This window comes from Eptatretus burgeri, chromosome 2, assembly GCF_056783735.1.
Source record: "Eptatretus burgeri isolate ZD-2024b chromosome 2, Ebu_testis_v1, whole genome shotgun sequence".
Classification (NCBI taxonomy): domain Eukaryota; kingdom Metazoa; phylum Chordata; class Myxini; order Myxiniformes; family Myxinidae; genus Eptatretus; species Eptatretus burgeri.
In genome coordinates, this window is record NC_140962.1 from 38793888 (window position 1) to 38811387 (window position 17500).

A 17500-nucleotide genomic window follows, 5' to 3' on the forward strand; every position below is an offset into this window, starting at 1 on the left:
GTAAGGTCCAGGGGTACGTTGGTATCGCGATTCGAGACGCGTGACCCGAGGCCTGTGCCGAACCAGCCAGTGTTATAACCCCGGAGACGGCGGTGGTTGGAGTGGCGCCGAATCTGTAACATTTGGCTGTCGAGAGTAGGGTGCGAAAACCCAAACTGGTTACAGACAGTGATTGACGCACTCGTCCGAATCCCCCCCCCCCCCCGTATCTGTAACTATATATATATATGTATATATATGTATATGTATATATATGTATATGTATATGTATATATATATATATATATATATATATATATATATATATATATATATATATATATATATATATATTGTCCCAAAAAAATGTACTCTTGAAATGATAATAAATGCGTTGTTTATTGACTTCGAAACAAAATTAATGTATAAATGGATAAATGCATATTTACAAATGTTCAAACTGACGACCATCACGTTCCAAACACAGCCGATAACGCGGACCAATGGATTCAACAGCGTTACGAATCATTTCATTTGGAACTGCAAGACATTGTCTTTCAATTTCTTCTTTCAGCTCATCGACTGTTGCTGGTTTTGAGCCGTAAACCTTATCTTTGAGATATCCCCATAAAAAGAAGTCCATTGGAGTGAGGTCTGGGGAACGCGCAGGGAATTCAACACTACCTCTTCACCCAATCCATCTGTTCGGAAAAGTTGCTTCGAGATAGGCCCTTGCATCACGGTGGTAGTGGGGAGCTGCTTCATCTTGTTGAAAGTAAATCTCTTTGTCACCAAATAGCTCTTCGATACGTGGACCGACGGATTCCTGCAGCAAGTTTAAGTAAACATCCCCAGTGACAGTTTGGTCAAAAAAGAATGGCCCTAGGATGCCCAATGCTGATATCCCACACCACACAGTAACCCCTGATAAGTTTAAATGGTGTTCCAGAGTAACATGTGGATTTTCAGGAGCCCAGTAGGTGCAATTGTGTCGGTTAATTGAGCCATTTAACTTGAAGCTGGCCTAATCGCTCCAAACAATTTTGGATGGAAATGTTGCATCTTCTTCGCATTTGCCCAGGTACCACTCACAAAATTCAGCTCTCCGGTCAACATCATCTTCATTAAGAGCGTGGATTAATTTTGGAATGTAACTTTTCCAATTAATTCGCTTCAAGATGCGATGGGCGCTTGATTTTGGGATTCCTGTCTCACGAGCCATTTGTCGTACAGATTTCCGTGGGGATCGGTGGAGGGTTCCCAGCAATTGATTTTCCTTTGCGGGGGTGGTTGATGACCGTGGTCTTCCTGAACGCTCCTTATGGACGTCATGCACAGTTCCATCTGTTTCAAACTTATCTTGGATGCGAGCAATTATGCGTCGCGTTGGTGGATCTTTGTGAAAATGTCTTCTAAATTGTCTTTGCACTTCCATGATGTTTTCGTGCTTCCAGTAGCACTTTATGATAAATTTAACTTTCTTCAAAACCTAGTCGTACTTCTGCCATTATTAGGGTCAATTTGATCTGAAAATAAATGAAAAATTCAATGAGTTATCAGGAGCCAAAATGTGAGTACATTTTTTTTTGGGACACCCTGTGTGTGTGTGTATATATATATATATATATATATATATATATATATATATATATATATATATATATATATATATATATATATATATATATATATATATATATATATATATATATATAATCTTCTTCTTCTTCTTCTTTCGGCTGCTCCCGTTAGGGGTCGCCACAGCGGATCATCCATATGATCCGCATCGTAATTTGGCACATGTTTTACGCCGGATGCCCTTCCTGACGCAACCCTGGTCGCCTCTTACGACACAGGGATCTTCTTCTTCTTCTTTTGGCTGCTCGCGTTAGGGGTCGCCACAGCGGATCATCCGTCTGATCCGCATTGTGATTTGGCACATGTTTTACGCCGGATGCCCTTCCTGACGCAACCCTGGTCGCCTCTTACGACACAGGGATATGGTACACCTAAATGTAACCGGGATATACACCGGCCCAGTATACTGGTACTCATTTCGCTGACCTCGGAAGGATGACAGGCTGAGTCAACCCCCTGGTGTATTTATTCAGTGGCCCAACGGGGCTTGAACTCAGGACCTTTTGGATCCCAAGCCGCTGCCCTAACCACTGCGCCAACACCAGGCATATATATATATATATATATATATATATATATATATATATATATATATATATATATATATATATATATATATATATATATATATATATATATATATATATATATATATATATATATATATATATATATATATATATATATATACATACATACATACATACATACATACATACATACATACATACATACATACATACATACATACATACATACATACATACATACATACATACATACATACATACATACATACATATACATACAGCACCTTTGACACGGTGCAAATCTTCATGTTTTGTGTTACCATGCCAATTATATTCTATTTGCTTGGTGTATGAATGTGTCTTATAATGCTGAAAATTTTGAGGTTTATCCATGTTGTCTGTGCATCAACATTTTAGCATCTCTGCAGCATTAATTAATTTCAAGTGTTTTGTGTTACCGTTATGTATTACACATTATGTTGTTATGTATTATATATTACACAGTCGCAGTGATCACACATTGTCATTTTGTTTTCTCCTTCTATAGATCGACTAGTAATGTTTTTGCTGAGCGTGACCAAGGTTCAGGGATCAGGAAGCAAGGAAGAGGACCAGTGCCTAATGATGTCCCCATTTCTTGATGCTACAAAAATAGAGGTTGCATCATCACCAAGTTCATCAATACATGATTATGATTTATCGAAATTTTTGTTGCACTGCACTTTCACTTCAAGACATTCAACCCCCCCCCCCCTCCATTCAATTGTTTTGTTTCATTAGCTTAGAACAAAAAGTTATTGTGTTTAAGTTAGATGCACCATTTGGTTTGGAGCTGTGATGAATGTTTAAACATTCACAGGTGGATTTGCATCAAGCTGACATAAGTGGAGGAACACTGGAAAATTTAGAGCAAAGGCTCCCTTTCACTCGACTCTATTGCCTTGGGTGCGTTTTACTCCTGAATGTTGTGCGTCGAACATTTTTACTTTATCCGTGCATATGTTTACATTTGTGACAGTGCGTAGGAGCACAAAAATATCACACTGGCTCCATCAGTCACTGTCATGATTATACGATATAACTCCTACATTAAATTGCAATAATGGTTGGGTTATTTTAATTTTTTAAATAACATATTTGTGGGATGTGGTGGGATTTATGAGTCTGTGAAGAGGGTTGCTGTTTTAGTGAAAGTAGAAGTTTATCTGTGCCTCACTGTTGGCCATTCATATCTGGGCATGCAGTGGACTGGGTGATGTGGGTCATTCGTGCTGGCAGTTCATTGCTGATGGCTTAAGATCGAGTCATCTGTTTCATCAACTATCGATGGGTCTGCCTCTTGGTGCTCTTCTAATTACTGGACAGAGGGTATGAAGATGTGTACTGGCAGATGTTTCTCCTCTGCCGGTATCTATAATGGAGCAGGTGTGTGTGTGTGTGTGTGTGTGTGTGTGTGTGTGTGTGTGTGTGTGTGTGTGTGTGTGTGTGTGTGTGTGTGTGTGTGTGTGTGTGTGTGTGTGTGTGTGTGTGTGTGTGTGTGTGTGTGTGTGTGTGTGTGTGTGTGTGTGGGGTTAGACATAATATGTCTAACCAATGGAGGAAAATAGACACTGAGCAGGTTTGGAAAAAAGCAAATCTTGTGTTCAATGGCACGTATTTATAGGCACTTATTTACAGGAGATTGTAAGTGTCACATAAGAAACAGTCTTACCACTATGATTCAAAGAACCCCTAATATTGTTGCGAATCTGGAAACCATGAGCACACAGACATCCAGGTTTCTATAGATCAGTTATATCGGTAAGTATGTGTTTTTAGATAGCTCCCGTCCCTTGTCTAATGGGTAAATAAATGTTCATGCGCTGTGAAGTTATTTTAATAGTCAGGTTTTCTTTTCGTTCATTTCTACACCCCCATCAACGCCAGCAACACCTTCACCTCACTCTGACCGACGCCATTATTCCCATGCGGTCGATCACGTACGAGGGCGGAGTTCAAGGAGGAGCATCGCGGTGGCTCTCGACCAATTGGGATGCGTCGAGTGACGTGACCGTCGCTCGGCCAATCGGACTTCCCTGACTGTGTGAGGGGCGGTCCATGTGATGTCACCACGCCACCTGGCCAATCGAAGGGCTTGCCGCCAGTTTTGGCCAGTGAGAGCGATATGCGTGCCAAAACTGGCCGGTGCCAGTGCGACGAGGGATTCTGCGCACAAGGGCGTCTGGTGTGGAGAAGCGGGGAGGGTGGAGACACCCCCTCCCTCCGCGGGGGACGAGGGAATAAGAGCGCAGACGGCTGGTCTGAGGAGAGAGATTTTCCACAGTCCTCGTCGTCGTCGTCAGTCCTGGTCGTCAGTAGTCCCCGGCGTCAGTGGTCGTTGGTCAGTCGTGATCAGTCGTCGTGAGTGGTCGCCGCCCTGGTCGTCGTCGTCCTCGTCCTCGTCCTCCTCCTCCGCCTCCTCCTCCACATGATCACGAGCTTGACGATCACCTCATCTCACCTCAGCTGGGTTCGGCTGCACTGGTCCGTCCTTCGGTGACCGGAGCTCCGGGAAGGAGTGGACGCGCAGCCGCGCGCTTGCGGCCAGGTAGCCAACTACCCTGATCTTCAGCCCGACTGTCCTCCGGGCTGGAAGTCCAATTATAGACCATTTGGTCCGATTGTGTGTGTGTGTGTGTGTGTGTGTGTGTGTGTGTGTGTGTGTGTGTGTGTGTGTGTGTGTGTGTGTGTGTGTGTGTGTGTGTGTGTGTGTGTGTGTCCGTGTCCTGTGGGCCCCATCTTTAAGTAGTAAATTGTTTAAGTGCTTGTGCTGTATAAAATTGCAATTCTTAATATTCGGTTTCGCTCTGCCCTTACATGCTTCCCTCATTCCCCACCTATTGCATTATAAATAAACCCCCATTTGTTCAATGTTTCAGCTCGTTCGCGTATATTCTTTCATTGACTGAGCGTGTCGCGTGCTGGGGAATTATCAGGTCACTACCGTGGCCGTTTTAACGAGATAATTGTACCGACGGAACTCGGCGATCAAACCGCTCGGGTCGCACACGGAACGAGCACGCTAAGCAGCTCGTTCCGTAGGGTGCCGTCGAGGGTGTGAAGACTCGGTAGATCGCCACGTGGTCTCGAGGTATTTTGAAGATTTGGCAAATAACCCTGTACCACGTGGTAGAAATATTGACCCTTCACGGTCCAAAAAGTGACCCGTACTTTTCCGGAGTTTTCCGAAGAAGTACGATCTGAATTCTGGGCGATCGGTCGAGCCGACGCTGCAGCTCCATCTCACGGTCGTGCTCGTGGCTGTCGCCCGGCTCCGCAACAATATAACTGGCCGTAAATGAAATGCAGACAGGTGCCACATTCATCCGGGGAAATTCGACAGAAAAGGGGACAGAAAGAAAGAAGAAGTTGGGGCGTGTTGGCGATGCCTTCCTCACTTGTACATGAGCAGGCTTGGCCCCAATGGGCCTCAACGAGGTGTCGATGCAGGTGAGTGAGAGGTGTGCTGTCATGCAGTGCCATGTTATGCTTAGCTCTGAAAAGAAGTGTTGGGAGTCTCGTGTTGTTCGTTGATGCTCGATAACAGGTCAGGTATGGGAGCATGTGCCAGAACAGCGCGTCGCTGCGTCCACTTTCCGCCGGTACTCCAGGGGCCTCCGTCTGGCCATCCCCCAGGCAGATGCCAGGCCCATCCCCATCTCCTTGAGATGATGGTCAACCTGCTGCAACCATGAGGCACGTGGTCGGCCCACTGGCCTCCTCCACTCATGAGACTCCCTCGCTGAGAGAATCTGGTGAGCAGGATCAGTGTCAGGAAAACGAGCCACATGTCCATACAGCCGCAACTAACGCTCACGGACTATGCAGGTGACAAATCTCATCCGAGTCTCTCTCAGCAACCGCTCGTTGGACACAAAATCCGACCAGCGATAGCCAAGGATTCTCCGAAGAGACCTGGTACCAAAGGAATTAAGTCTCCGTCTCAGATCCTTGGTCAGAGTCCAAGTCTCGCACCCATAGAGCAAGACTGGAAGTACCAAGGACCTGAAGACTCGGACTTTCGTCCTCCCGCACAGGTACCGGCAGCGCCACACCCCATGATCCAGTGAATCCATGACTCCCCAGGCCCGACCCAGACGTCTATTGACCTCTGACTCGCAGCCAGCAGAGACATGAATATCACTGCCAAGGTAAGTGAATCTCTCCACGACCTCAACATCCTCACCACAAACAGACACAGACAGGACAGCAGCATCCAAGATGTCACCGAAAGCCTGGATCTTCGTTTTGACCCAAGAAACCCATAATCTCAATGGCTCCGACTCCTCATTCAGCACCTCGAGGGCCCCCAAGAGGATGTCTAAAGTCTCCGCAAAGATGACTGCATCATCTGCAAAATCAAGGTCCGAGATCTTGACATTGCCAAACGATGCACCGCAACTTGATCTCTCCGACATCCTCCCTAAAATCCAGTCCATACAAGTGCTGAAAAGTGTGGGGGCAAGTACACATCCCTGACGAACTCCAGTGACAACTGGAAATAAGTCAGAGATGGTACCACCACACTTCACAGCACTCTCAGTACCAGAGTAGAGTTCAGACATCAGATCGATCAGTGTCGGTGGCACCCCACGAAGACCAAGAATCCTCCAGAGGACATCCCGATTCACTGAATCGAACGCTTTACAGAGATCAACATAGGCTGCAAGCAGCCCCTGCCGAAACTCTCGTCTGCGTTCGGTGAGGACACGAAGTGCAAGGATACGGTCAATCGTTGACCTCTTTGGTGTAAAGCCTGACTGCTCTGGACGCTGGTGCTCAAGCAGATGGTGCGGACAAGGAGCTCCTCGATAACAGACAAGCCCTGAAGTGTATGCGCTGAAAGATGCAAGATTATATGGTGTGTATGTGAAAGGTCAGGTCAAGTCAGGTATGGGAGCATGCGCCGGAGCAGTGCGTCGCTGCGTCCACTTTCTGCCTGTACTCCAGGGGCCTCCGTCTAGCCATCCTCCAGGCAGATGCCTGGCCCATCCCCATTTCCTTGAGATGCTTATCAACCTGCTGCAACCATGAGGCACGTGGTTGGCCCATTGGCCGCCTCCACTCAAGAGCCCACCATCCTCTGCTCTGTCAAGAGCCCACCACCCTCTGCTCTAACTGCAGTACACCAAGGAATGGGCTTGGAGGAACGCAATGTGTGAATTCCCCTGTAAGCAGGATGAGAATCACTTGAAAGACCTGCGTAAAAGACCTGTAAGAAGTCAGTTATACCGGCTTCATCAGTGCCTGTTCTGCCTGGCAATTTGGTGAGTGCCACGTGTGGTGACTTTTGCGTCACCAGGACGTGAGAAACGCCCTTTACACTCAGCACATTGGGGAATAATCTGCTTTGATTAATTACCGCGTTTCAGGAAGTGTCCTCATTTGATCCGATTTGACTGGGATGTTGGAACAGCGAAGGGTTACAATAATCACAGCGCTAGCCTGGTGTTGGCTTGGTGGTTCGGGTGGCGGCTTGGGATCCTAGAGTCCTGAGTTCAAGCCCCGTTGGCTGCTGAATTAATACCAGGTGGGGTTAACTCGGCCTGTCATCCTTCCGAGGTCGGCGAAATGAGTACCAGTGTGTACTGGTAGAGGGGCACTGCATCAGCGACACAGTCGCGCTTCCAAGAAATGATAGCTACCCCGGTAGCTAAGCTGCCATACGCAAGAAGAAGATCACAGCACTAAACTAGCAATTATCTGGTCGAAACACTGGTGAGGTGACTTGGTGTGAGTAAAAGTGTGTTTGAGAATGAAGCATGAGAATGGTGGTTCGAGTCCGGGTGTCAGAAAATAAGGGCTCGGGAATGGTGATTGAAAATGGTGGTTCATTTACAGAGATGGAGAATGAAAGTTTGGGAATGAGGTTTAAATTCGGAGTTGAGAATGAAGGTTTGGGAATGAGGAAGAGAACAATGCGGAAGGGTCCAACTACAATCACAATGCATCTCCCTTTCCCCTGATATGAGGGGATGGGAAACTTAACGAAACAATCACTATGGAAATATCTTCAAGTCCAGGGTTCTTTTATGTGTTGGATGTAACTTCTCGGGGTCTTTTTCCATCATCGCAATAATAGTATGCACATGGTGTAAGCTCTGGCTTGCAATAATTTCATCTGTTGTACTCTTATTCCTGAATTTAAGTCGAAGTGTGTGCTGCAGGGCACAGGTAAGACCTCTCTGGCTGGAGCTCTTTGCAAAGAGGCTGCAGAGAAGCTTGGAGCCTATGTACACATAGTGGAGTGCAAGACTTTGAAAGGTATGGGGTGCTGACCTGAGTTCAGAATGTTTGTTAAACGTATTTCATAAGCAAACACTTCTTAAATTCCTTGTCAGAAAAAAACAACTTATTTGGAGAATTGACACAAAGAAGCAAAGCTATCTTGATTTATATTATGCAAATAGTTGTCTTAGAAAATCATATCCGAAGAATAAACTATAGCGGCACTCGGTAGAGCGCCTACATCTGCCAGGCTGAACAGTTTACGTTTTGTATCCCACTGAGAGTCCGAATCTGCATCCGGACCATTCATCCTTGTCACACACAAACAATCTAATTGGTTTGTTCTTGTCACCTACCCAACTCATCCACCAAGTTTTGTCATAATCGATCTACAACTTTTTTAGATATCATGCTATGTATTGTTTTTAGCCCCATCTCTCAATGGTGAATGAATCACTTTAAAAATTTGAGTATTTGGATCCAGATCTTCACGAAATTCTCATCAATTCATCCTTGTCACACACCCATCCTGTCCACCAGATTTCATCCAAATCCGTCCATAACTTTTTGAGATATTCTGCTCACAAACAAACACAGACAAGCCGGTAGGCGGCGATGGGTCACCGACCATGGAAACTATAAGATAGAGAGCAAAATGGATGTCATTATATATAGCGGACAGGGAATCACCTTAAGATTATGCATATCAAATCTCATCCAGTTCCATCTACTGGAAACTACTCGGTATCCATTTGAATGAAAAGTACCGAAAATGCGGTTTGAAATTGGAAATCCCCAAAGTTTGAGGGGGTGCTGTGGGTGATCAAAGATCTAAATCAAAAATCCGGCTCGATGGTTTGTGCACAATTTATTCCAGACGATTAGTGTGAATTTTCATGACCATCCGACCATAACCCTAGGAGGAGTAGCATTTGGCGCGAAGGCACCTCCAGCTCTCGCATATTATCGATTTTTGCACTAATTGACCTTTGACCCCTGACCTAAGCGAAATCGTCAATATGTCCTGAGGCAAAGTTGTAATACTCATTGAGTACCATGAACCAAAGTTTCATTCGTATCGATGCACTCACCTGGTCGCTAGGGGCCCTTCAATTTTCGCCAATTTTCACGCGTACCCTAATTTTAGGGGGCGCTGCTGGTAAAGTATTCCATGTATCACAAAAACCGGAATATATTTGATAGAGCATCACCTGTAGATTATTCGTGCCAAATTTCATAACCCTACGTGGGATAATGGCTTTCGGAATTGATTTCGCGTGAACGGTACCGATTTTGAAGGTTTTTCGGTTGTTGCTAGGGAACCAAAGCGTCCCGAGCAACCATCACAATTTCCAAAGCACGAGGTCATAAGATGTACCTACCACCCGAGTTTGGTCAAAATCCGCCCACGTTTACTACCAATTATGCTGATGACAAATGAACAAACATCCAAACAAACAGACAGAATTACTGACAATAAGGGTCACCTATTTCGGCGACCCAACAATAAGGGTCACCTATTTCGGCGACCCAACAGATGGGGATGAAAACATAACCTCCATCCACCTTTTGGTTGCAGAGGTAATCGTGGCTAGCAAAATGGCCTCGACCTCGAGGTATGTACACTCGCTGCTGACCCTCTATCCTGGATTTAAATCTCGTTCCAGTTGAAAACAATCATCCCATTGACTTGCAAGCAGGACAAGGCATCAATGTGTGCGTCATTCCTCTTGCATGCAGGGCAAGACAGACCAGACGTTAAACTGGGTGACCCATCTGCCAGCATTATTTGGTGGACGTTAACGATCCCACGGTGTCCTTCATGAAGAGGAGGCAAGCTATTGCTGACTCCATGGCCAAATTCCAAATTCCTGCCATAACCTACAGAGGGTGTTGCATCAATGGCACAGCTACACCCTCAGCCAATGGTGCTACTTGTAGCCATGTGCTACATATGAAAGAAGAAGAAGATATCTATAGCAATGGTTATACTGACAGAACCTGAGATGTTGCATCAGTAAAGCAAAGAATTATTGCCATTTGGATTTTTTTTTTGTCCTTGGTATTAACTGTCAAAGGCTGTCACCGACCAGATGCTGAAGATATAGGGTTAAATCAAGTTACATTCCTGCCCCAATGTATCTGTTCACCATTTTTGTGAGGAAGTTGATAGCCAGATATCTAAACTTTGTATGTTACAAACTAATGAACAGAAACCTTATTGTCTTGCTTGATTTTGGGACAGGTCTGTAGGTTTAAGGGCTCGATGCCAAAATAATTAACATCAGTTAAGTAAATGAAAGATGTCATTAATGGAGGGTTATTCGGTTGATAATTTCAGTGACTCATGGACGGACTTGAAAATGGCAATATTTCTAGAATTAATGAACTTGTTGATACATTGAACTTAAAAAAAAAAAAATTGCTCAAGGTTCAAGGTTCATGTAAGAACGAGGTGGCAGAGGTGACAAAGGCCACATACTGAGAGTAGGGTGGGGCCACAGTTGGATACAACAAGCAAGAGATCGAATGAGGAAATGGAAAAGAAGAGAGAGACAGAGAGAGACAGAGAGAGAGACAGAGAGAGAGACAGAGAGAGAGAGAGAGACAGAGAGAGAGACAGAGAGAGAGACACACACACACAGTGACCTGTAAGTAAGAGGGTTGGGTTAGATAGTGTTAATGGGGATAAAATATTGCAGGTAGGTATGTAGAATGATGTCACATGGTGGTGCACAATTTGCTTAAAGTTCAGGAGGAAAGAATGCAACTGAACAATCTTCAGAAGGCAGTTCCACAAATGAAAGGAAAGAGGAATAAAAGGATGGAGCTGGGCGGAAAGCATGGAATTTGGAAGTTCAACCAGGAGGGGTCTACTGCAAAAGCATTTGCATCCTGGATTTTCTGGGGCGGGTCAGAGGGCTGAGAGAGGAGGGAGGCGAGACCGGAGGAGAAGTGGTAAATAACAGAGACCACCGACCTGTCTGTGATGTGAAACAACAGGCCTTCTGCTTCTGCCTCATGGCAGGATGTGCCAATATGTGGAGAGCTTTCAGTTCCACAGAATCAAGGAAAGAAAGATGTGTGATGCCCTAGCCCATAGTGGTGAGCTACACTCTATTGAGTTATGCACAAAAGCCTTGCAGGTTGTGAGTTCTTACCTTTCAAGGATTGACTTGGAATGACAGAGGATTCACATTCTGTGCCTGGCTTAGGAGGCCAGCTTTTACATTGGTTATGTTAGAAGAGGTCACAGGGGTGCAAATTAACATTTTTATCCGCCGGCCAGCAGGGTCGGTGACTAGAAAAAGTTACCGGCCCAGCAGAATTTCTACCGGCCCAATAAAATAAAGACAAAAGTCACAAATTTGATATCAAACACTTTTAATATACTCACATGAGTGAGTTTGATGCGTGAGGTTGGTTGGATGAGTGAGTTTGATGAGTGAGGTTGGTTGGATGAGTGAGTTTGATGCGTGAGGTTGGTTGGATGAGTGCATTTGATGAGTGAGGTAGGTTGGATGAGTGAGTTTGATGAGTGAGGTTGGTTGGATGAGTGAGTTTGATGCGTGAGGTTGGTTGGATGAGTGAGTTTGATGCGTGAGGTTGGTTGGATGAGTGCGTTTGATGCGTGAGGTTGGTTGGATGAGTGCGTTTGATGCGTGAGGTTGGTTGGATGAGTGAGTTTGATGAGTGAGGTTGGTTGGATGAGTGCGTTTGATGAGTGAGGTTGGTTGGATGAGTGAGTTTGATGCGTGAGGTTGGTTGGATGAGTGAGGTTGGTTGGATGAGTGAGTTTGATGAGTGAGGTTGGTTGGATGAGTGAGTTTGAGTGAGGTTGGTTGGATGAGTGAGTTTGATGCGTGAGGTTGGTTGGATGAGTGAGTTTGATGCGTGAGGTTGGTTGGATGAGTGAGGTTGATGGATGAGGTTGGTTGGATGAGTGAGTTTGATGAGTGAGGTTGGTTGGATGAGTGAGTTTGATGGAGGAGGTTCGTTAGATGGATGGATGAGTGAGCTTGATGAGTGGGGAGGGGGATGATGCAGGGAGGTGGAGGTTGGGGGGGATGGGGGGGGACCTTTTTGTGTGGGTGATGGGGGGTGGGAGACAGGGGTTGTGTGTAGTGCTGGGGGGCATTTTTGTGGGTGATGGGGTGGTTGTGAGGGTGGTTGTGGCTGATGGACGATGGGGGGGGGGTTGTGGGTGATGGACAATGGGGTGGGGGGGGTTGTGGGTGATGGACAATGGTGGGGGTACTACTCGTCCACCCAACATCACATATAAACTCACTCATCCACCTAACCTCACTCATCAAACTCACTCATTCACCTAACTTCACTCATCAAACGCACTCATTCACCCAACCTCACCCATCAAACTCACTCATTCATCTAACCTCACTCATCAAACTCACTCATTAACCCAAAAGCCTCATCAATCTCACTCATTCACCTAACCTCACCCATGAAACTCACTTAATCACCCAAATTCACTCATTTAACCAACCTGGGCATGAGAAAATGCGTCCAAACCGCGCCAAACCGTCAAATCTCGCGCAATCATGTGTGATTTGGAACGAGATGAAAACAGACAAAATGGCCGCCGCAGAACTACCAGTGATTTCTCCGGATTTCTGCGGACAAAAACAGTTGTTCTAATAGAGAAGCTCGTACAAATTGTACAAAATAACAGGAATCACCGGTGATTCGCCAGCCGGGCAGGTAAGGCAGTATTGTGTACCCGCCCAGCACAAAAGTTAGGCGCCATTGGCGACTGGGCGGCCGTTAATTTGCACCCCTGGGTCATGGTTCAAGAGACTGAACCTCTTCCAGGAGCTGACCATGGAAATTGAGAGATGAGTCCGCTTGATGATTCTTCTGGAGAAACGGTGCAATGCTTTGAAGTGTCTTATGATAAATTAATAAGTAGAAGAAATGCAACACTAAACCCAGAAGTGACTCTTTTCTCAGCTATTTTGTATTGTGTTGAACATTCTATCTGCTGAATGTAAAATATTGCCTCTCTTTGTTTGAATAGGCATAAGGATGGTGTTACCTTCTTTTACTTTCTGAAAGCCGAAGATTTACAGCAGTGATAGATAAAAAATAGAAATTATGCTTTTATGTCGTACTTTGTTCTCTGTTATATCTTCCATGTTCATGTTTGTCTTGTCTCATCCATTCTGTCTCGTGTAGTATCATTGGCAAAAATCATGAAGATTAATGAGCCAAATGCAAGCTAAGTTCACATTCAGCTTTAAAAAAAAGTTAATGTTAGTGTTTACATTATTTGCAGAGCAGTCTTTGCCACAAAGATCATGTAATGCTTATCCTGAGGCTGATTAGTCCATAAATCTTGCTAGTTATTACTGATTATGATTGTGTCTATGTGTGTTGTCCTTGAGCAGGAAAGCGAGGTGATACAGTGCGGCAAGTATGGGAACGTGCCTTTGAGGAGGCAACCTGGAGGCAGCCTGCTGTCGTTTTTATTGATGATGTGGACAAGGTGGTTGGAACATCAATGTCTGTAGAGCTAGAGCAGGGCCAGGAAGGGGTTTTGAGCACATACTTGTCTTCAGGTTTGCTTGCTCAGTTGTCTACATTTGAACCCACCATATCTATTTTTAAATTTCTGCCTGAATTTATGCATCTGTCTTTTTGTCTGCCCCAATTCATTTGTCACCTTTTAACATACTGTGATTTAGTTGTGGTAATTTGTCTGACATTGCCAATCCTTCACTTTTTCCTTCATGTTGTGCAGTTTTGAAGGAACTGACATCACATGTATCACGACGTCGAGATGCTGTGGTTCTTTTGTGCACAGCACAATCAACAAGCTGTTTGCATCCATCACTCAATACAGCACGTGGCCAGCACCTCTTCCACTACATGGTGCACCTGCAGCCTCCTGGGCAGGTAACACTTACATAGCCGTCGGTGTATAAGGCATGCCCATCGTGCACTCAGGATAACATTTTGGCCAAACTGTAGTTAAACTTTTTATACAGAAGTCATGGCTAATCGAAGAGCTGGGCAATAAAGTGCAACAGGAAAACATACTGACAACTGGAGAGTTCATAGAACACATTTACCCCACACCGTGTTCAAGTATACCAGCATAACCCGCGCTCTGCGCGACATGTTGGGGTGGGTGTGTTTGAGAAAGGAACTGATGCAGAGTATCAATTGTAATTTTACTTTAATGCAGTTCGTGAAATACGATTTCACTGCTTCAGAACCATTTTATTTACTTTTTTTGTACCATGCACCTCATATGGTCTTTGAGATTATGTAAGCCGAATATCACGTTACTCGAGCGCAGAACAAAGTCGAAGATGGCGCGACACGAAACCACAAACTCGGAAATAATATATAAGATACTTCAATTGAAATAAATAATGATTTTAAAGATCGTTAAAAAAAAAAAATTCCCAGAAATTTAGGCTAATAAAGCAGTCTTATACACCACCCTTATTCAACGCGCTATTTATCATGTCCAAATACTGCAAAACTGGAAGTTCTTGGAAGTGACAAGAAGGCGATTTGTTTTATAGTGTTCAAGTATGTAATTCAATTTATATAAAATAAATATTGTAAAGGCCGCATCAAAAATGAATTCCAGAATTTGCCGCCGTTTTACCACCATTGACGCAGTGTCTATTACACCACCCTAACATATTATATTAGTTATTTGAGACTGATGTTTGTGTCCTTTATGGCATCCTTAAAAACAGTACATTTCCTGTTTCGAATGATTTTCAATTTTGTTTGAATGCCAGGCAGGCAGAAAGAGTAAAATTTTTTTTTATCTCAATCCTCTGTGCACGCACAATCAGGATGAATTCAGAGACAAAGTACTATTAAACGGCAGGCTTGTTTTCTGATTCATGTTCCGATTCATGTTCAAAATATAACATTCAATTAAAACTGGTAAACCAGTCATCCCGGGCTTCAAGGCGTGCCTCCATTTTAACAAATTTCAACACCATCACCCTGTCACATGATATGGGTTTTCCGAGTTAGAAAGTTATTTCAAGTCTGCAATGGGGTCCAGCTTCGGGGTCCCTCATGTTATATCAATGAAGGATTGAAAAGCCCATTGCAATACATGATAGAGAAAGAAACTTCACATTGGACAAATCGAGGCTGGACAAATTTTCAAGTCCCCAAAAAAGTCCAATGACTCCACATTTGCATATTAATGTAAATGGCGAACTTGTAGAAGGTTAAAATATCTTCCAGAATGTGTGGTCACTTTTTGTCTATCTTCTTTGGTTTTCATTTTACGACATGTCAAAAATGGGTGATTTTCAACTTTGGGGGGCTCTGGGGCTTCACTGGGGTAAAATACAGACATAGTGTAAACATATTTGGAATCCCCTCTTCAAGGCCTATCAGAATCTGTCATTACATTTTTTCAACTCTCATTTGCATATTTTGCATATTTAATGAGGCGAATCGGCATCATTTTAAATCATATAAATTATGTAACGATTTCGACCAAATTAACAAATTAACATTAGCATGGAACAATGCAAATGTTTGCAAAAGTTTGAGGCTGTCGTGTTATCCGTTCTGGAGAAGAAGATGTTTTAGGTTTTGGATAAAATCCAATATGGCTGCCATACCACATGACCTACGTCATCAAATGTTTCATAGTATAAACTTCAGGTGGTGAGTAATTATCCTGTTAAGTTTCGTTCAATTTCATCGAACAGTTTTCCCTCCAGATCCGCCACAAAATCGGTCAGTAGAACATAAAAACGCCTTTAATAATAATAATACTAACGATTTCAATAGAGCTTCAGCCATGCTTGAAGCCCTAATTATACAAAATAAAACATTAAATTATACAAAATATAACATTCAATTGTACAAAATAAAACATTCAATTGTACAAAACATAACATTCAATTGTACAAAATATAACATTCAATTGTACAAAATATAACATTCAATTATACAAAATATAACATTCAATCATACAAAATATAACATTCAGTTGTACAAAACATAACATTCATTTATACAAAATATAACGTTCAATTGTACAAAATATAACATTCAATTGTACAAAATATTACATTCGATTGTACAAAATATAACATTCGAATGTACAAAATATAACATTTGATTGTACAAAATAAAACATTCAATTGTACAAAATAAAACAAAGTTGTTCCTCGATCATAACCTGACGTTTGTGGACAGACGGAAAGACGGACAGAAATTAACCAATTGCTTAACCCCGCTTTTCACATCGTGCACACGGGGTAACGAGATATAGGGGTACAGGCAAAAAAGGCACAAATAGACTAACAGCATCAAGGGGCTGTCACACCTTGACGATTTAGCCAGCTTATGCCGATTGATGAAAAAATTTTCTAAAACGCTGGCACACGTCGAATACGTTATGGGTACTCATAGGTACTCAGAGCACGCTACTCATAGGTTGAAAGGACGTTACCCATTGGTTGAAAATTAGGTTGCGGGTATCTTAAATATTACCTTGACGTGTTTCGACTTATGAGTAACCTACAAGTAACGTATGTCCGTCGTGTGTAAATGATCGCGGAGCGTTCCAGGAACATATGACAACGCATGCGGAATGTGTTAGCCATACGCTGAGTACGTCGTAAAATTTTCAGTATGCTTGAAATTTCACGATGTATTACACATACCACGTAATATGACAGCATACTTCATTGTTTTCCAGCCTACTCTTAACGTATACACAACTTACCTATACCGTATTTGACGTGCGCCTAGCGTTTTAGACACATCTTTCATTGGCCGGCATACGCTGGAAAAATCGTCAAGGTGTGACTGCGATGTTGACACTTCAAATTCTCAGGCGGTTATGATTTAAATTGGCGTGCTGCAGGTTCTTAACAGACTATGCCACGAGTTCGCCGGCGATACGTTTAGCACGCTATGCGGAAGTTAAACTATCGTTGGGCATAGGTTGTGAACGCCGACAATAGGCTAAGCATTCGTTGGTAAAAGTTATCAATAACACAACGAAACGTTCTGTGCCCATTACTAATATGTTATGCATACGACCAACACGTTATGAATACGCCCAA

At 43.7% G+C, this 17500-nt stretch overlaps 1 protein-coding gene across 1 annotated transcript in view; it reads left to right on the forward strand.

Moving 5' to 3' along the window:
• Positions 1–17500, forward strand: part of LOC147031845 (peroxisomal ATPase PEX1-like) — a 105733-nt gene that overhangs the window by 64719 nt on the left and 23514 nt on the right. The window contains 6 exon segments of the mRNA XM_085853438.1: positions 2695–2804; positions 3007–3092; positions 3392–3515; positions 8354–8450; positions 13823–13993; positions 14176–14330. Of these exon segments, the coding sequence (XP_085709564.1) occupies positions 2695–2804; positions 3007–3092; positions 3392–3515; positions 8354–8450; positions 13823–13993; positions 14176–14330 (743 nt within the window).